Source organism: Cyprinus carpio, chromosome A8, assembly GCF_018340385.1.
Source record: "Cyprinus carpio isolate SPL01 chromosome A8, ASM1834038v1, whole genome shotgun sequence".
NCBI classification, from domain to species: Eukaryota; Metazoa; Chordata; class Actinopteri; order Cypriniformes; family Cyprinidae; genus Cyprinus; species Cyprinus carpio.
In genome coordinates, this window is record NC_056579.1 from 21191177 (window position 1) to 21212653 (window position 21477).

Genomic DNA, 21477 nt, shown 5'->3' on the forward strand with positions numbered 1-21477 from the left:
AAAAGGATTAAAAATAAGGTTTTATGTTAATTGGGGTCATTTTCACAATACTAACTGTGTACAGTGTGTTTGTGTGTTTTATTCAGAGCGTTCACCGCACAGGCCGATTCTTCAGGCGGGGTTGCCTGCTAACCGTACAGCAATGGTGGGGAGTGACGTGGAGTTTGAATGTAAAGTCTTCAGTGATCCTCAGCCACACATCCAGTGGCTGAAGCACATCGTGGTCAACGGAAGTAGATTTGGCCCTGATGGACTGCCATATGTTCGGATCTTAAAGGTAAAAACCATTTAACCAGTCAACCTAAGTATTTGATTGAAGTGCTTCAGTGTTGTCTATGTCCATTAATTCTCTCCCCACCATTAATGGAATTTTCCATAATTTGAGACTAGGCTTCCCTCCATTGATGGAATTTTCCAACTTTATACAGTAGGCGGTGCTATTACTCATCTTCTTAAAGAGTACAGAATCTCTGGTTCACAACTCAATCAAAGAAGAAGCAGAAATATGCAATATGTATGCAGATACATACCTTTTAAAGCAGAGGCTCTTTTCTTTTTTTTAATATACTGCATGTTCAAATATTCTGGGGGCAATGAAAGTTTTGTGAAAATTTTTAAAAATGCTGGTGGGGAATGAGTTAATAACATAGTTATTATGGTTGAGCATTAACAATATTAATATATATATATATATATATATATATATATATATATATATATATATATATATATATATATATATATATATATATATATATATATATTATTATTTTCAAAAACTAACATTTTCCCATAAACTTCTACAGTAAGTGTATAGAAACTTTTTTTTTTTCTTGTGGTAATTGATGTCACTGGTACTGCTGATATTGTTCACGTTGTAACCTTGAACGTTCTTTTAAATACAAATATCAGAAATCAGATCTTAACTTTTTCTGTTGCTGTTAAAAGTGTGTGTTGTTTTTAAAGTAACTTTCACCATGTTACTTCACCTCTATGGACAGATCACCTGAGCAAATGAAGCAAGACAAACAGCTTTGAGAGAAAATATGAGCCCTGTTCTTGGCAGACTGTCATAATGTATTTAATTAGAGCAGTAATGGCAGGTTTTGTCCTTCAGTGACTGCTGGGATCGCAGTGACCTCAATGTTTGTCTTTGTGCTTGATCTCTGACATATGTTTGACCTCCACAGCACTCTGGGGTCAACAGCTCGGACACACAGGTCTTGACGCTGTACAACGTGACAGAAGAAGAAAGTGGGGAGTATATATGTAAAGTGGCCAATTATATAGGCCAAGCCAACCAATCAGCATGGCTCACCGTCGTTAAAAACTCGCAAGGTAACACACGACCCCTGCTACAGAGATTCATCAGTGCAGGAAGAGACAGACATACACAGTTAGACAGAGGTAGAGACAGCAGTTATCAGGCTTTTAGGTGACCGTGACTTGTCTTCCCACTTCGTCGCTTCTTTTTGTTTTCTGTGGTGCCGTATGATGCCATGGAAAATCCCAGCAGAGCAATTGGAAGTATTTTGGCTTGTTTACACTGGACGTTTCCTTCTCTCCATCTCTGTGCTACACTTTGCCCTCCTAATAAGGGTGTGTTTCATGCCCTCTGAACATTACTTGCGCACTCTTGCACTCCAAAAGCATTTCAGTGGCACCTTTGGAATGTGTCTGTCTAAATTCCTTCAGCTCACTTGAGGTTGATTCTCTACCTGGCTCCTCTTTGCAATTTGCTTTATTTCCATAATTCTTTAATGAAAGTGATGTGTAGCCAAGTGGTGTCCCATACTCAGGTTTTTTTACTTTGCATTTAACCCATCCAAGTGCACTCACACACCATGTGCAAACAAATACAAACACACACTGTAAACACCCACCTTTCACCTAAAAAGGAAAATTCTGTCATCATTTACTCACCCTGATGTCGTTCCATACCTGTACGAGTTTCTTTCTTGTGGTGAAGATATTTTGAAGAATGTTGTTAACCAAACAGTAGCTGGGCTCCATTGACTTTCCCAGAAGTCAGTGGGTGCCAACAACTGTTTGGTTACCAACATTCTTCAGAATATCTTCTAGTTTCCTGCGATTAATCATGATTAAATCTTGTTAGGTGCAATTAATTTCCAAGGAGAGTAATGCAGGGGGGCATAACTGGAAAGCTGTGCTTCATGGACTGGTGGATACCAGTAGAGCAAGTTGCCTACAATTAATGTGAGCTTACAGGAAGTAAGGAAAACCCTTTTAAACAGTCCACATCAATCGCAAAAATTCATGTTATTTTTTCCAGTCTTTGTGTAATCGTATCTGTCCAACAATACTCACTTCTGAAGATGGCCACAATTTTCAAAATAGCGCACACCAATATTTTCTTTATGTATTGACACCACTTAGATAGCAAATTCAATAGGTACTATAGTATCGTTCCAGTACCTTTTGCTTCCTGACTCACACATATTTCTCTTTCTATGTCAGACATTCTTTAACAAGCCTTTCTAATCCCTTAGTTTTTCCTCCCTTTCTGATTATCATCACTTCTTTTCTGAATGCGTGCATATGTGAGAGCAATACGGCACAGTCTCTGCTGGGTAATGTTCCATGTGGCCCGTCTTGTGCATGTCCGAGATGGACTCTAGGGTGGTGAGGGGGTGGACATCGCCCTCATCTTCAGGTGTTGGGTCTCTAGCAGGTGGAGCCGTGCACTCCATTCTCCAGCTAACCTCAAATCTCTCAGCAGGGTCATCGAAGGATCCAATCAGGGAGCAGTCCTGATTTCCTTAAGGGTGCTGAAGGGTGTTTCTCCAAGGCCTTTCTCTTATGTTGTCAAATCTTCACCGCTCTTTATCCAAAACCTCTCTCGCTCTCCTCTGGTGGGTTTTCCTGGAGCTCTCCGGCTTCATTCTGTGGTTCTTTTCTCTATAGACGGCAGGCGTCAACACCACGGATAAGGAGATGGAGGTACTGCATATCAGGAATGTGTCTTTAGAGGATGCTGGAGAGTACACCTGCTTGGCTGGGAACTCTATCGGCCACTCCCATCACACTGCATGGTTGACTGTCTATAAAGGTATCTTGTGGTGCTTCTTTTGGTTGCCTGTTTCTTCTCCGTCAAACAGTGGCAGTTCACACTGTGGGTTGAATTTGTTCACATCATTGCATTGCTTTTCCATAAAATCCTTTCCATTACAATACTTCATTCAAAGGTTTGGCTTAATGGAAAGCACAAAATATTGTTTTTAACCTTCGTGTTCTGTTAAAATTGACTTTTTAGCACATAGTGGAGATTCACTTATCATAAATATGACTCATGTCTAGTTGTTTAAATTTGAAATAAGTTTGACCAAAAAACACATTTTAGAATTTGCAATAATAGAAATAAACCATTATATGGAGTATGTTAACGAATCCTAGCACGTGAATGTCATAAATATTTTTTTAAGCTATTAAATTAGCCTCAGAGTCCCATTGTCATTGCCAGTAAACACTTCCTCTTGTGTTCACTTTCATTACAAGCAATACACTGGTTTTGTAGCAAATAACAATGCAAACGAATTCTTTGTGAACCGCACCATTCTTCAACCCCTTTGTGTCTGCTTTGTGGATTTGTTATTCATCTGGGTGTTGACTGACACTCGAAATGTCAGTCGAAGCATGTCAAAATGACATGTTTCTGGTCTATCTTTAGAAAAATGGAATCAGAGTGGAGCCAAACCTCCCACAATCTTTTTAGAGGTGCACAAAGTAAATATTTACTCAAAGACGGGAACAGTACTTTTGAAAAATCGTTTACACTAACACAACGTTGAGATCACGTGACCACCCGAATACTACTTTCTTTATATTGGTAACCCCATGTTATTTATTTACTTGCGGAATAAAATAATCGTGGCTGTCTGCCATTGGTAAAGACTTGCATTTTTCACAAAAAACTACTAAGTAATACAAGTTAACTACTTGGTCTTAATATAGGTTAAGGTTAGTTTTAGTACATAGTTGTAGTTAGTACCAAGAAAACTACGAGTATAAATATCAACCAGTGCAACTTATTTATTTCTTTATATTTTTGCACTGCTAACCTAATTAGAGATGTTTGACGAACATCTCTAATTATTCTCACAATGTACATCAGAAACTGTAATTTAACTGCAAAATATGTTATGTAAAGCATAACAAATAACAACTGAGAACAGATGACGTATCATGGCTAGTGGTTTGGCAAAGCTTTGTTTCCATTATAAACTTTTATATTATAAAACCCTTTTCCTAGTTTTTCAAGATTAACATGTTTCCAATTAACATTTCTGTTTGCCTGAACACTGGACAAGCATCCCAAAGAGCATGATTTGAAGCATAAGCACTATGCTGACATCATTTCCTCTTTGGCTCAGGTTTGATAAATGACTCACTTAGAGGGTAAATCTGTTTAAATACATTTAAATAGATTCAGTTTATCAAGATGCTTGTCGGTCTAAATCTTAAACACATTCAACACAGAATGAAATTTCATTCTCATTGTTGAATGTTGATTTTCTTGCATTTGCATGTTGCAGTCAGCAAATTGTGGGCTTAAGTCTTATTACAAAAACCCATTTTGTAAATACAATAACTTTAGAATTTGAGCTTCATGTTTACAATATTCATATTTGATTTGTTCATTTAGTTTTTAAAAGAGAAGGCAAAGAGAAGTGATCTGTCAATGAGATGCATTTGCATGTGTATTGTTGTGTGCTGTGTGAAATGTATACATGACACAATAGCATCTTTTGTGTGCATGAATTGTGTGAAAGAAACCCAGTATTATGAACCAGAGGCTTGGGGCAGACAAACACCAACCGAATAGCATAGGAAATATCTGTATCAGCCAGACTTCTCATGTAATTTTACCCTCATAACCTAGCTCTCTATTTATACTGAAATGCATACCCGCTCAGATTTTGTCTACCCACCCAGATAAGCCATTCCTCTCAATTTGCATTTGTATTTGTGTTGCAAATTTAATGTCTCATGTGAGTTTACATAAGGCTATTATTTGGCCTAATCTCGAAGCGAGAGCTGCCAAGTATTATGAGCAGTGGTTTCCTTGTCCTGCTAGTCACATAAGCAGAAGAATGTGCCATGAAACCCGATCCATGAAAGAAGTAATTATCATGCTACAATAGGAGTTTATGTTCATTGCAACGCACCACTCACATGAACAACGGCATCTCCAGATTTGTTTTAATAGGAGTTTTGTTTTGCTTTGTGCATGTATGCGTGTGCATCAGTGTGTTTGTGCTTTTACAAAGAGTTGCATATGTACAATCAGGTTTATGTTTATAAAAAAAAAAAAAAAGCCTAGAAAAAAATAGGCCTCCTGCTAATATGATATACTTCAATCTTCTGAACCAGCAGATACTAGTATATCTTCATACCTCTTAGACAGGCTGGTCATTAAGGTTACAGTTCAAAGTATCCTCTCCAACTGACCTTTTGTTAAGCACCATCCAACCTATGTTTGCTATATTTAACAGACATGCAATAAACACATAGAAAATAAAAAATATATATATATTTTTTTATTTTAAAATTCAATGCTCGCTATTAACTAACTATTAACTACAAATTTTGTCTCAATGAACAGCTAATTTGCCATGCCAGAATAGTGAGAATTGTTTCATAAAATATGAAATTGTGCAAAAAAAGTCACACACACAAAAAAAACTTGCTTCTTGAAAATCGAAATTGCAAGATATAAACTCAGAATTGTAAGAAATATTTTTTTGAATTTTGAGACAAAAGAGATACTTTTATAATTACACAATTATTGGAAATGGACTTCCATAATTATTGCATGAATTTAATTACTAAGATTAATTTACTTTGGAGCAAATATAGATGTTTTTACTGATGTATACATGAAATGGACTTCATTAATTATTTTATGAATTTTGTTATTTTTTTTAGTTTATTTTGGCTTGGAAAGAGCAAAAGCTTGTCCTATAATATGGCAGACTGACGTAGGATTTCTCAGTAATTAAGGCTGTACTTAGCGAAGGGTCAGTTGCAGTCAAAGATTCAAGCTCTGCTGGTACAGAATCATGTGCTCTGTTTGCACCTGTATAGACTGCATTTCTCATTTTTAGCACGCAAAGGTAAATAAACACATCATCATCATCCCTTCAGCATTCAGCAAGCTCACTCCCTTCCCTTCTGCCACCTTGCATTGCTCCCTTCTTTCATAATCCAGCCGTTCCCCCAACTCAACTGCCAAACCAGACCTATTTGGAGGTGCTGATCTACTGCGTGGGCTTCTTCCTCATCTGTGTGATGGTGGTTACTGCTGTGCTGGCCAAAATGCACAGCTCGGCCAAGAAAAGCGACTTCAACAGCCAGCTGGCTGTCCACAAGCTGGCCAAGAGCATCCCGCTGCGCAGACAGGTAACAGAAAGTAGATAGGGGGTTTGATCTCTTTACCACTAAACATAAACATCTAATTTCAACAGCTTCTTCTTATGTTAACATTACTGTGGGGGTGTGGTAGCATGTCATGGATAATAACAGTGTTTCTCTAAAAAAGTTCAGGTCACCTTCATAGGTCATCCAGGACAACAATACAGTTTGAGTATATTTTGCTATAATGTTGTTAAAGTGATAGTTTTGATGAAAAACTTGGAAAATTCTGTCAGAACGTTTTCAGTAAAGAAAAGCTTAATTGCTCTGTTCCTTAAAATAAGGTCACATTTGCAAAAATTCATGAGCAAAAAGGGTGAATGTTTGTTTTCTATTGTGTACCGATGTAAGAAGTGTTTTCAAACAGGGCACCAAATGTGCAAGAACAACTCATTGCGAAATAGCTAAAAGGGGAAATCGTTTTCCCAAATGCAGAATTCCCAGTTACATGGATTCCTACTGAAAGGACTGGATTTCACCCGCAGTGATGTATGAAGTCACTTCCAAGCAGAAGTGAATCCGAGTGACCAACTTGAACCGTGTTGCTAAACCTGCCTGGGGAAATCAGTTGCGAATATTCAGATCATGGATTCCTATTAAAATTACTGGATTAAGCCTGCAGTGATTTATGAAGTCACTTTCAAACCAAACAACTATAAACTGATGTGACAAACTTGAACGCGTTGCAGAACCTGCAGGGGAAATCATTCGCCCTCATGAGAAATGTCCATTTATGTGGAATTCTCCAAAATTCTCCAAACATTCGGTAAAATATGACCACAACTTTTTAAAGCTTTAAAAGCTTTTCAAAGCATTTTACATTTACATTTATTCATTTAGAAGATGCTTTTATCCAAAGCGACTTACAATTGAAGAATACAACAAGCGATTCATCATAAAGAGGCAAATAAACACAGGATGTGCTCGTAGTACAAAGTTTCAGACATTGTTCAGATTTGTACAAGTTAGCCAGGAAGTGATTTTGTGCCTCTCTGTGATGGTATCACTTGTAGATCTCAGGCTTCTGGAGGGGATGAAGATTCGTAAGAGTGAGTGGAAGTAGGAGGGTGCTGAGCCTGTGGCTTTTTTATATGCAAGCATCATTGTTTTGAACTTGATGCGAGCCGCAACCGGTAGCCGCAAAAGTCCAGCCAGAAGAGCATTGCAGTAGTCTAACCTAGAAATGACAAAGGCCTGGACAAGAAGTTGCACAGCATGTTCTGTTAGGAAGGACCTGACCTTTTTATTGTTTTGCAATGCAAACCTGCATGAACGAGCGCTTTTTGCAATGTGGTCTTTGAAAGTAAGCTGGCCCTCAAAAATTGCACCAAGATTTCTGACTGAAATTGATGGGGTAATTGTTGATGAACCTAGCTGGAAGGTGAAACCATGATGCAGAGTCGGAGTGGCAGGGAAGACAAGAAGCTCAGTCTTTGCCAGGTTGAGCTGTAGGTGATGTTCCTTCATCCATGCAGAGATGTCCACCAGGCAGCCTGAGATCCGTGCAGATAGATCCAGCATAATGAGAACTGATGATTTGGAATCAGCTTTCACAATCCGCAAGGCTTGAGTTTTTTTTTGTCAATAGTCTAGTGACATATAAGGTCACTTTCAAACCAAGAAGCAACGAATCTGCATCACCAACTTCAACCTGCATGAGAAAATTGTCACATGAAATTCCAGATCATGTAGATTGCTACTGAAATTATTGGATTTTCCCCACAGCGATGTATAAATCACTTTCAAACCTAGCAACTCTGAATCTATGTGACATAACTTGAATGCGTTGCGAAACCTGCATGAGGAAATCGTTTTCCCTCAAGGTTTTATGTCGGTCACAAATGGTAAACTTTTAATTTCTTTTTGAGCTGATTATTGAATTTTGGATTTTGTTATCCGCATCAGTGTCTGTAGGTGCCTCTTGAGCAAGTAACTCACATACACACAAGTCTTCATATGTGTATTTCTCTTGCTGTGTTGTATGGAGAGTAATTGTAAGTGTTTTCGTACAGGTGTCTGTGGACTCCAGCTCATCTATGCATTCGGGTGGGATGCTGGTCCGGCCCTCGCGTCTGTCCTCCAGTGGCTCCCCTATGCTGTCAGGGGTCTCCGAATATGAACTGCCCCAGGACCCACGCTGGGAGGTGGCCAGAGACCGGTAACACACACATACACACACTGTACTCATCATTTGTTGTCCATCTGAAGTATGCCCGGGCGAAATGTTGGTTATTCAACACAGTGATTAATATTGTGTGTTTGTGTCTCAGGCTGGTTCTCGGGAAGCCGCTTGGCGAGGGCTGCTTTGGGCAGGTGATGATGGCCGAGGCTATCGGGATGGATAAAGACAAACCAAGTCGTGTCACCAAAGTAGCGGTCAAGATGCTCAAATGTAAGTGTTTTCTGCCACCATTGTTAGCCAACAGTTGTGTGTGTGTGGTGTAAAAATGGAAATACGCCAGCAAACTCTGTCTGGAATTCAGTATCTCATGAGGAATCTGATGGTCTGCTGAGCTTTCTCCTGTATTTCACCTTGACCCTGAAGCATGGTAATCGAGCTCTCGTGTCACATACCAAACCAGAGCAGCTGTTTATTCTGATTCAGGTTCTGTCTGTTTCCCATCCTTTTCTCAGCGAGTGAATGCCCGCAAACTTTAGCAAGCACTCTGACTCTCTCTGTGCTGATGTCTCCTGAATTAGTATAATTTTAGTATTATTTACGTTTTTTTTAATTATTATTATTTATATACAATTGTAATAATATAATTAATTATTATTATTAATTTAGATATTATAATAATTATTTTGAATTAGCTTTTTATTTTTTATTTTATATTGTCAGTTTTCATTACATTTTTAGTAATCTTATGTGCTTTTGTTATTTTTTGTACATGGCTTTAATTTGTTGTACATATTTAGATTTAATTTTCTTTTTAATTTTTTTTTTCATCTTTTCTAAAGATTAAAATAGATTTAATGTTATTTTCTTTTTAGATTTATTCATTTATTTATTTGTTTGTTTTTAGTAATTTTATTACTTCAAATTAAACTGTTTTTATTTCAGTTACCAAGGCAATATTTCATTTAAGTTTAGGTTTTTATTCAAATTTTTACATATTACTATAGCTTTATTTACAGCTTTATAATAAAAAAAAAGTTCTAATAGTTTTACTTAATAAAAACACTGCCCTGCATCACTGAATTGCTATTGACTACTGCATAATTAATCATATCCGTCATATTTATGTTGGTTGATTCACAAGACTCTTATGAATTGATTCTGTAGCTGAATTGGTGAAGCAGACTCACCAACAGACTTTGAAACTCTCATTATCCATTTGATTCATTCGCTTAATTAACATCTGACTCACTTACTGATCTGTAATGCATCATACATAGACAGTATTTTTCTTAACACAATTATAAATTGTAACAAACTAAATCTGAACAAAAATAATAAATGGTCTTGGACTTGGTGTATACATTTCATCAATTCACATTATTCTTTAAAAAAAATAAAAAAATCCCAGTAATAGCATAACCTAATTTTTTTTGTATCCACTTAAATCAAGTCTAACTCTACATTATTTTCAACCAAGAATTGAGTTTCAGTGAAAAATGCATCAGATTGCACACATTAAATAAGATGCATACTATTGAGTTGATTTCAAGTCAACACCGGAAATAAATGAAAAAGGAAAGCATAAATAAAATGACCCATCTGCACGGTCTGTTTGTCCCTCACAGCTTAGAGGTTGAAGGCTTCGTGACCTGTCATATTAAGATATTTGTGTCTTCATCAATATTGCTTTTATAGCCGACGCCACAGAGAAGGACCTGTCAGACCTCATCTCCGAGATGGAAATGATGAAGATTATTGGCAAACACAAGAACATCATCAACTTGCTGGGGGCCTGCACACAAGATGGTGAGTAAGGATGAATCAAGGAGGAGGGAGAGAGATGGGTGGGCCGAGGGAGACGTTTAGGGATAATGAGATACGGGTTTAAATCATTTAATATTTCAAAATCAAGTTGTTAGGCATGCTGCGTTTTTACTTCAAAAGGATATGATGTTATCATCAGTCCAACTATTGTGATTGTAGATGCTAGATAAATTAAACCCAGCTTTCTTATTGAATCACTTGTAAATCCTAGTTTACAAACAGGTTAGTTTTCAAGGCTACCTCAATATAAAATAAAATATTAATTTGATTGTAATTTTTTGTGAATTAAGTACACTACTGTTAGTGTTTTTTTTTTTTTTTTTTTTAGTATTGTTTATCTACGATTATAGTATTGGTTACAATTTTGAAATAGCTTTTCTAATATTTTTGGTTTTCAGTTTAATTTGAGTATTTTTGTTATACGTTTTTGTAATTTTTTTTTTTATTTGTTTTTTATATATTTCTATTTAGATCTCATTTTTCAGTTTTAGTCAATTTAGTACTTAAACTGATTTATTTCAGCAAATTACTAAGGCAACATTTCTTGTTTCATTTTAAAAAAGTTGTTATATTTTATTTATTTTGGCTTTATTTACAGCTTTATAATGAAAAAGGTTTCTAATAGGTTTAGACCCTGTCCACAAGAGCGTGGTTATTTTTAAAACCGGAGCTTTTTATACGTGGTTAGACCGTTCGTCCACATGCAAATGCAGCATCAGTTCACCAAGACCAAACACTTTTGAAAACGCCTGCCAAGATGAAGATTTTCAAAAACTCTGGTTGCAGTGTTATCGTGTAGACAGCGAAATGGCGTTTTTGGCTTGTGACGTTGGCGTCTGCACTGTTATCTTCGTCTACGGGAATATTTTTCAGGCTTCTGATTGGCCAACATGGCTTTACGGTTAAGATTATATCGCCACCTGTTGGTTTGGCATGCTCTTGACAGTGCATCATAGCATGTGTTTGTGTTTTCATATGGACGGAGATTTTTTTTTTTAAACGGAAGGAAAAACTCTGTTTATAAAAATACCCGTGTACTTGTGGACATGGCATTAGTTAATGATAAACTGTTTGAAACATTCTAAATACTGTTAAAAAAATTTGACTCTGTAAGATATTTAGATTTTTGGAAGAAAAAACGTTTTTATTCAGCGAGGTTGCATTAAATTGATCAAAAGTGACAGTAAAGGCTTTTATACTGGCATTATAATAGCTTTTCACTAACCTGCTCTCTAGACACCTTCATTAGTCTTAGCCATTGTAAAACTCGTTCAACCACTAATTTTGATCAGTTGTGTTGTATTCCTACATGAATTATGTGACTGAAATATTTTCATATGTTCATTATCAGGTCCGCTCTACGTCATTGTGGAGTTTGCTTCAAAGGGCAATCTGAGGGAGTATCTGCGTGCACGTCGTCCGCCTGGGATGGAGTACTGCTACAACCCCAACCAGGTGCCTGAGGAGAACATGTCAGTCAAAGACCTGGTGTCCTGTTCCTACCAGGTGGCACGGGGCATGGAATACCTCGCATCCAGGAAGGTTGGCATCTCAGATGCTTCTGTTCTCATATCAGTCAACTTAACACATCACTTTGATGAATTATTTGCTTGATTAAAATGCATGCGTGTTTTCTCTGTTGTAGTGTATTCATAGAGACTTGGCTGCCCGTAATGTCCTGGTAACTGAAGATAACGTTATGAAGATAGCCGACTTCGGCCTGGCCAGAGACATCCATCATATTGATTACTACAAGAAGACCACCAATGTAAGATTTTGGACCGAAACATAAGAAAAGTCACTTTATTAAATATAAAATGATGTTAATTTGGTCTTTGACTGCTGTTTAAAGTACTATGAACCTGTACAAGTGATTTATTGTCTGAATTATCACATTTTATGAGACAATTCTTGTCGTAATTACTGGTGGGATCTTCTTTGAGTCATAACTAGACTAAAGAAAATGTGAGTGGAGCTTGCCATGGTAAAACTCGGCACTGTGCAGTTACTAGGGTCTTTTTTAAAAATGTTTTAACAATTAGCTAGGATTTATATCACATTTTAGCACTTAGCTAATCGCTATTAGCATGTAAATATTCAGCACTAGCTTGTGTAGCATGTTGGAAGTCCTGTTTGCTAGCATGAGTCAAAAGAGCCAACCCCCATATCTATGCAGATGTTCTACGATGTTCTGATGCAGAGATGTAGGTCTTGCTAAATGGTTGCTAGGGTACTCTATTTGGTTGTTAGGGAGTCCATGATGATACTCCAAAGGATCCACACAACATCACTCAAAATGCTAGCAGAAAATGCTGGTATCGTCACATTTATACATTTTGAGTACGGACTGGTACCAACATTTTGACAACACTATTCACAAGCAGCACTAATAATTACAATTTCCTCCCAGCAGGATTTGAAGGCAGCATTTGTCACAAGCAGATATATCAGTTCTTTAATCCCAAACAGGTGATGAGTAAGTGAATGAAGCGCTTGTGTTTTCCACAGGGTCGTTTACCAGTGAAATGGATGGCGCCTGAAGCTCTGTTCGACCGCATTTACACCCATCAGAGTGACGTGTACGTCTGAATATATTCTCTCAAACTCACTCGCATACCAAATGCAGTTGTCTGTTAATAATGGTCATTCTTTGCACGTTAGGTGGTCATTTGGGGTGTTGCTGTGGGAGATCTTTACTCTTGGCGGCTCACCGTACCCAGGTGTCCCCGTCGAGGAGCTCTTTAAACTGCTAAAGGAGGGGCACCGCATGGACCGCCCCTCCACGTGTACCCACGAACTGTAAGACTGTTTTAATGCTGTATCCTCTGTCATGATGCTAGAGGTTTCTTATTACAGTTTTTAAACCCGTGTTCCTCTCGCAGGTATATGATGATGAGAGACTGCTGGCATGCCGTCCCGTCTCAGAGACCCACGTTCAAACATCTGGTGGAGGATCTAGACCGCACCCTCTCTATGACGTCCAATCAGGTGAGCCAGAACAGTTTGATAATCCACAAATCAGATTTCAATGCTTTACATGGCGTTGTAACTGCGCTTCTAAAAAGCTGTTTTTTTTTATCATCTAAATAATTTTAATTGTGACACTGCATAAAAGCATAGAAATATTAAATTTTTATTATTCAGTGTTGTTATTATTCAGTAGTTTTATTATTATTTATTATTATTATTATTTATTTATTATAATAATTAGTTAATAATAATAATAATAATAATAGTTTGATCATCAGTTATCACCATCAAGAATAATAAAAATAAATTATCCAGTAATAATAATAATTATTATTACTATTATTATTATTGTAGTTGTTCAGGAATTAATAATAATGTCAATAATAATAAATAATCAAATAATATTAACTTAAATAATGACAATATAGTAACAAATATCATTAATAAATAATTTGTTGTTCTTTAGTAGTAGTAGTAATAATTTATTATTGTAGTAGTTCATTAATTAATATTAATAATCAATGATAATAAATTATGAAATAATAACAAAATGAGTTGTTATTGAGCAACTAATTAAATAACTACTAATAATAATCATCATCATCAACAATAATACAAATAAATTACCAAATAATAATAGCTATTATAATTATTCAATAATAATACATTTCAACAACAGCTAAATAATACTAATAATAATAATAATAATAATAATAAATAGTTTTTTTTATTAACAACAATAATACATTTTCTGTGTATTTGACATTTTCAGGAGTATCTGGACCTGTCTGTGTCTCTGGACCAGTTTTCTCCAAATTTCCCCGACACACGCAGCTCTACGTGCTCCTCCGGTGAAGACTCTGTGTTCTCCCATGACCCCGGCGCTGATGAGCCCTGCCTGCCCAAATTCCCCCCTCATCCCAACCGCGGAGTGGCGTTTAAAAAGCGCTGAGCTCACTCACATTCAGTTCCTCTCCAGTGTGCTACCTGGCTGGACTCGTGAACTCTAGGAGACAATGCTTTGCCACATACAGTAGCACACTACAGAGCGGCCAAGAGCTGAAGAGCTGGGCATGGACTTCACATGATGAGACGCTAGTTTCACACAGCTGGAAGAGAACAAACCGGGCCGTCACTGACCTGTTGTTGTTAAAAAGCTATAGGGCACTTGAGCAGAAATGCTACACGTTTGTTTCTCAAGACTCGTCAATATGAAATACCCTCCTGCCATCTGTAGTAGAGGATGACTTTTTTGACCAAATTCGTAAGAAAATGTATTCCACTAAATGCTCTGCCCGAATGTATTTTAACAACGGGCACACAGTTTATCTGACTGACAGCCTTTCTTGTAAATACATCTAGAAATGTATAAATATGAATATATATTTACACTCTACCCTTATTTTTATTATACTATTTGAATTTTGTTGCCTTTTGTACCAGGATGCGTTTATGTAGAACTTTTTGAAGTGTAGCTTTTTTTTGAAAGGGACGGTGAAAAATGTCCATGAGAATTGTAGATGAAATTATATTATTAAGAGCTGATAGATGGCCAATTTTGTTACTAAATGTTGTTGTCCTTTATCGTTGATGCAGCTTGGCAGAAGTGGCTCAAAACTGCTGCTGTCTTCCTGATGGTACTCAGTACAGAGTCAGACTTAAGCTATAATATATGAATTGAAAAGGTTCTCTTCTTTGCGTCTTAAGCAAGTCTGTAGCAAATCAGTGCATTTTTTCGAAAGATCAAAGGAAAAAATGAAATTCTCAATGAATATAAATATATAAATCAACTAAAATGTACCTCAGAGAGACGTTATAAATGTTTAGCTTCATGTAATGAGATGACCGTATATTAAAGCAATGGTCGAATATGGTTAAGATCAACAGATCGCTTGTGTTACGCTACGAAATTTACATCCAATAAAAAGCTGTTGATGAACGAATCACGAAACCTTTCATACTGCATAAAGAACCTTGTAAATATCACTCTTGCTGATGAGTTTACAACATAAATTATGTTTACAGTGAAGCTGACTCTCTCATTTACCGCAGGTTAGCAGGGCTGATTAAAAATTATAATGCATAGCTTACAGTGTAAATCCGAGCGTAGCCGTTAGTGCTTTATTTATAGCAGTGTTGATGACCCATCTTCGCGAGGTGCTATGCTACAAATGCATCAGACAGCAGACACTGTTACCGTGGCGACTGGCTCCCTGCCAGTGGCTGATGCATCACTTCCACTACATATACTTAGCGACGCGCACTTGCTTCAGCCAAGTGAACCCTGATGCCCACTACCAGCTCACGCTCCTACAGCCAAGACAAAATTACCAGCTTTGATTTACACGGCTGAAAATATAGTTGAAGGTTGCAGAGTATACAGCAGTTTAAATTTAATGCTGTTTGTCATGTTTATGGGACAGTTGCAGTAAATTTTAATTCGTGGAACATTGTTTTGTTCTGAGAGACACAACGCGGGTCAGCGGATATGGACTTAAATGTCTGTGTTCTCCAAAGGCAATGCATTATGATTGGGATTGTTGCATTCCAGTTTAGTCAACACCAGATTTATAGCTCTAATGGATCAATAAATGTATCAGCTTTTATTTTACATGCAACAGCTTGTTGATTTCTTATTTTTTGAGTTGAAAGTGAAAGACTCCAAGGAATGGTTTGCCTACAATGTAAAATGCTGTCATTGTTTACTCACCTTCATATCGTTTCATCCTTCATAAGTTTCTTTGAAGAAGGAGCTGTTAAACACAATGTTGATTGTCTTTTCTGTACAGTGAATGGTGACCACATTGTATTAAAAAAAAAAAAAAAAACGTAGAAACATTTTAGGTTTTAGGGAAAATCTCATTATGAAAAGTTGGCCACAATTATAGGCACCCCTAGAAATTTATATCTGAAGTATATTCCCAATCATATATTTTATTTTTTCAGTACATCAGGGGGACTAGGAGCATTAAATTGTCCAGCCATGACTTCCTGTTCCACAGGATTATAAACATGAGGAACACAAAGACCAGATGCCTTTAATCAGCCATCACAAAGAGTAAAACCAAAGAATATAGCTCTGATGTGCAGAACAAGATTGTTGAGCTTCACAAAATAGAAAGTAGCTGTAAGAAAATAGCTAAAGCTTTGAAAATCCCCATTTCTACCATCAGGGCAATAATTAAAGTGATACTTTAAAAAACTGAAAATTGTATCATGAATCACTTACCCCCATGTCGTTCCAAACCTGTAAAAGCTTAATTCGTCTTCGGAACACAATTTAAGATATTTTGCATGAAAACAGGGAGGCTTGAGACTGTCCCATAGACTGCCAAATAAATAACAGTGTCAAGGTCCAGGAAAGTATGAAAAGCATCGTCAGAATGGCGCTACACTGATTTGGAGAGACACAGAAGAGAGGAATTGTTGAATAAAGTTGTTATTTTTGTTTTCTTCGTGTACAAAAAGTATTGTCGTCGCTTCATAACGTTACGGTTGAATCACTGATGGCAGATGAAGTATTCTGACGATGTTTTTCATACTTTCCTGGACCTTGACACTTATTTATTTGGCAGTCTATGGGACAGTCACAAGCCTCCCGGTTTTCATCCAAAATATCTGTGTGTGTGTGTGTGTTTTATATATATATGTTTATATATTTTTTTTTTGTTTATATATTGCAATACTATTTTTGGAGTACATGCAATTTATGTGTGGGTGTATATATCTATATATATATAGATATAGATGTATACACCCACACATAAATTGCATGTACTCCAAAAATAGTATCATAATAGTATTTCATATGATGTGTGTACTACATGCAAAATCCTCTGAATCATTATGATAGCTTTATATGAGCGCCACTATATTGGTGCATTTTTGGTAAATGGTGTAATGGTCATTTTTGTAGCCTGACAGCCTGTGATTGCCTTTCACTTTGACTGTATGGTAAAGACCAGCATGACAGTTCTACGGAACTTCTCCTTTTGTGTTCCACAAAGAAAGAAAGACATGAATGCAATTAAATAAATGACATCAGGCATCTGTCTCTTACAACAAGAACCCCTTGAAGCACGTTTTTCCAATTCTGTTCCTGGACGGCCAGTGTCCTGCAGAGTTTAACTCCAACACACCTGCCTCGAAATGTCTAGTCCATGGGGTAGGCAACGTCGGTCCTGGAGTGCCGATGTCCTGCAGAGTTTAGCTCTAACCCTAATCAAACACACCTGAACAAGCTAATCAAGGTCTTCATGATTACTAAGGCTACAGACAAGTGAGGTTTTTTTTCAGGGTTGGAGCTAAACTCTGCAGGACATCGGCCTTCTGGGAACATGCTTGGAGCCCCGATCAATGTCCTTGTGTGTGTGAAAGAGAGGGGTGTTAATAGCGGGGGTGGAAAGGGAGGATGTTAAGTGAATTGTATTATCAGATTGGGCAGATGGCGGGAAGTGTCAGCAGGACAGCTGTGCTTGAGCCTGTATGTGTTAACTCAACGACGTCAGCAGAATCTCAGCCTTCAGCACACAAAGTTGAAGGGATTCCAATGTAAGCTGTGTATTTCCAAGCATTAAGTGTCACAGAGAGGGCAAGTGCACAGTGTTGGGCCAAACTACTCTGAGTAGCCAAGAAAATCATAGGATCCTAATAGCTGTAGTGTTTTAGTGCAGTAATTGCTATCATAGTTGTGTATTTGTTGGTTTATTTATTGTAAGGCTGTTTTTAAATACATTATAAAGTGAATTAAGACAATCAAAACACTGAATGGCAAAAACTTTGTTGTTGTTTTTTTTCACAAAGAGTCAATGAAAGGAGAGTTCTATGCAGTTTATATGAGACTAGATAATTTTTGCAACCCTTGACAAAATTTAGGACATGTTTGGATACATTTTAAAACTTTGATTTGTGCGTTTCTTTTTTGAGTTAAATAACATTCCACAAAACAAAAATTATTATTATTTATTTTTTTTTATTTTATTTTTTTTTTTTATAAAAAGTTAATAAAATGATAGAATGGTTAAGTTAGTTTGGGACCAAATATTAATACATTTTTTTTATAAAACTTTTTCTAGAAATATATTTGTTCAGCCAGTTTTTTTTTTTTTTTTTTTTTTTTTTTTTTTTTTTTTTTTTTTTACATGGGTAACAAAACTTAGTCAATACTATAATTGGTGTAAATATTTTGAAAATTTCCAGATTTGTGACACTTGAAGACCGCAGTAATGATGCTGAAAATTTATTTTTGATCACAGGAATAAATTACATTTTAAAATATATCCAAATAGAAAATGGTTATTTAAAATTGTTATAATATTTCACAGTATTACTACATTTTTGATCAAATAAATGCAATCACAGTGAGAGAGCATAAGAGACTTCTTTAAAAAAATTATAATTTTATAATCTTATGTGTGTATATAAAGCAATTCAAACATCAGTTCGAACCCTATATTCGTGAAAAGACACTAATATTTGCTCATGGTCTGGGTGCTGTTTCCTATATCAGATTCATTGCTCTATTTTGCTCTCAGACCTTAATTTATGTGAGGCCGTTCTTGACATCGTGTCTCCTATGCCTCTCATACACCATCATTCACTCATATCAGACAAATAGTCACCAATGTTTCACCCAGTCAAGCAAAGACACACTCAAACCTTGTCAGCAGTTGTGATTTCTGTATTCATAACATTCATGAGCAAATGTGTCGCGCTGAGTAGAAGCAACAAATAAATAAGCACCTCTCCTCTCCTGAGGCCATCTAAGCACCTGTCCATGGAGAATCTGATATCTCTGACTGAAACCGAGCGTCTTTAGTGGGTGGAGTGCAGGAACTGATATCTTCACTCTCTAAAAAGGAAAATGTAGGAATTTGGAGATAAAGAGGGTATTTAGGGATCTCTAATCTTCAAAGAGCCCAGATTGTACTCTAAATGAAGGCCTCACGGAAGAGAGGTTTGTTTATTCACTGAATACTTTAGATGAGGACAAACCTGCACATATTTACTGTTTCTGTACGAGTTCTGAATGTACAATATAGAAAGTGTTCATGCTTGCACAATGATTGTGCTCTATAGTGATAGATAGATAATACTACACATTCCTGTGTCCTTTAGTAGACTTTTCACACTACGGCTATTACACCTGTGTGTGACTGTAAATGTCTCTGAGTTTTGTCCACCACTTAATCAAGCCAACAGGTCATTGACAACAGGTCCCAACTGGAGATTACACTTTTATACACTATATGGGGTAAGGTGTCACAGCTTTCAGTTACCAATTGTCCACTACATTTCTATATGAGAATGTCTTGTTGCAGCACTCAGATGCAGGGCTTTTTGACCTTTATCTGTGGGTGGGCCCTGTTTCGGGTCAGTGACCCTCTTGAGTAAGACGTGTGTGTGGCTGCACTGCTGACTGGAGTCCGTGTGGAGCTGAATCACTGCTGCAGAAATGACAGAAAGGCCAAACAGGGCACTCAACTTGTCAATTGATCTGAAATCCTGTATTCTGCATTTCCTTCAGAATAACAAGTGAGTGAAAAACAAAATCCTCCCACATAATTGTATTTGTAGATCTGTTTTAGACTTTTACTTGCAAACTGTACTTGATCCGCTTATATTTCTCTCCTGATTCAGACAAGACAGGTTTTTCACTAGAGAGACCAATATTATGCACTGAGGACTCATATTTTAGCTGAAAGCAATGGTTTAAATTAAAAAAAAAAATGTCTTAATGGATTTGTTTCTTACAAACACACATCTTTTCGCTTCACAAGACATTAATTGCATGGTGTGGATTACTGTGATGTTTTTATCAGCTGTTTGGACTCTCATTCTGACGGCACCCATTCACTGCAGAGCATCCATTGATGAGCAAGTGATGGAATGCTACATTTCTCCAAATCTGTTCTGATGAGGATGAGCTGCAATAGATCCAATGCTATTCAATAGATCCTAAATGCTATTATTCCGAATGCATATACTAGAGAATAAAGGAGCAATAGATTGCTCTAAACATGTCTTCTCCCATAATGCACCTGTTCCCCCGAGGCTGTGCTCTGCCCCGCTCACACTGGATCAGATTTCATCTGCAGGTTGCTTGTAATATACTCACATGCATTAGGTGGGGCTATATGATCTTGACTCGTCAGCTTGTTAAACAGCATTAGCCCTTCAGCAAAATTTCTTTTTCTTGTCTGAACAGAGGAAATGATACCTGTGTGAGAAAAATACACTATATCATTTTACACTTAGAAATGTCTGGCTTGAGGCTCGTTCTAAATTTAAAATTTCAGAATCCTAAATAGATTAATAAAGTATGTTGTGACTATGACGACATGGCAATGTCAAAAAATTACTTTTTATTTTTATCCTTTTACTGCTATAGAGTACTTTGCATTGTACAATATAAAATATTGACGCACCTAATTATTAATAACTGTAGCCCCTTTATCTTTTGCTTCAATCATAAGATTGAAGATCAGACTAAATGACGGCAGCTTTGATAGGTTACTTGAATCTGGGCCTCATGTTTTGTGGAAGGAAGGGAGAAATGACTCAGTCGACTGATGTCTGCCTCAATCACTCTAATCATATCACCGAACCTTGAAGCTTATGTCTTTGTATTCTCTGTAATTGAATTGGGCTTAGATTAAATTGCATGACAGAACCCTTATTGTTTAGCTTCAAAATGGGACACAATTCTTCCTCGGTAAGACTGTAGGGCTGAACCGACTGTCAATGAAATGCATAAATCAGTTCAGATATGTTCTCTCTTCCTCTCTCCTCATCCTCCTCAAGTAAAGAAAAAGTGGTTTGGAAAGAATCTTTACAGAGCAGATTTTTAACATTTTTTATTATGTAAACCTTTCAAAGTTTCTTCTTCCTGGCACCAGCTGATTACCAGCTATATAATCAAAATATCGTCTTTTATGTTCAACATAAGAAAGCAACTCATACAGGTTTGGAACGACATGAGGGTGAGTAAATGATGACAGAATTTTCATTTTTGGAGGAACTATCCCTTTAAGTCCGGTTGTTCAGTCCAGAACATAGAAGCAAATGCATCCGAATGCATATACTAGAGAAGCCAAAAACTGCATGGACTTTCCTGCTCGAGTCTTACA

The 21477-nt window shown here is 36.8% G+C and overlaps 1 protein-coding gene across 4 annotated transcripts in view; it reads left to right on the plus strand.

Moving 5' to 3' along the window:
* LOC109097286 (fibroblast growth factor receptor 1-A) overlaps positions 1 to 15966 on the plus strand; it is a 39647-nt gene extending 23681 nt beyond the window's left edge. The window contains exons 7-18 of one of the 4 annotated variants that reach the window (XM_042762764.1): positions 87 to 277; positions 1191 to 1338; positions 6230 to 6426; positions 8445 to 8590; positions 8703 to 8824; positions 10250 to 10360; positions 11730 to 11920; positions 12024 to 12146; positions 12887 to 12957; positions 13040 to 13177; positions 13261 to 13366; positions 14121 to 15966. In XM_042762764.1, coding sequence (XP_042618698.1) covers positions 87 to 277; positions 1191 to 1338; positions 6230 to 6426; positions 8445 to 8590; positions 8703 to 8824; positions 10250 to 10360; positions 11730 to 11920; positions 12024 to 12146; positions 12887 to 12957; positions 13040 to 13177; positions 13261 to 13366; positions 14121 to 14300 — 1724 coding nt within the window. In that variant the 3' untranslated portion in view covers positions 14301 to 15966. Of the gene's footprint in view, positions 1 to 86; positions 278 to 1190; positions 1339 to 2925; positions 3071 to 6229; positions 6427 to 8444; positions 8591 to 8702; positions 8825 to 10249; positions 10361 to 11729; positions 11921 to 12023; positions 12147 to 12886; positions 12958 to 13039; positions 13178 to 13260; positions 13367 to 14120 lie in introns of all 4 variants that reach the window. The other 3 variants (XM_042762767.1, XM_042762766.1, XM_042762768.1) reach the window with 3 other exon arrangements.
* The last annotated feature ends 5511 nt before the right edge of the window (positions 15967 to 21477 follow it).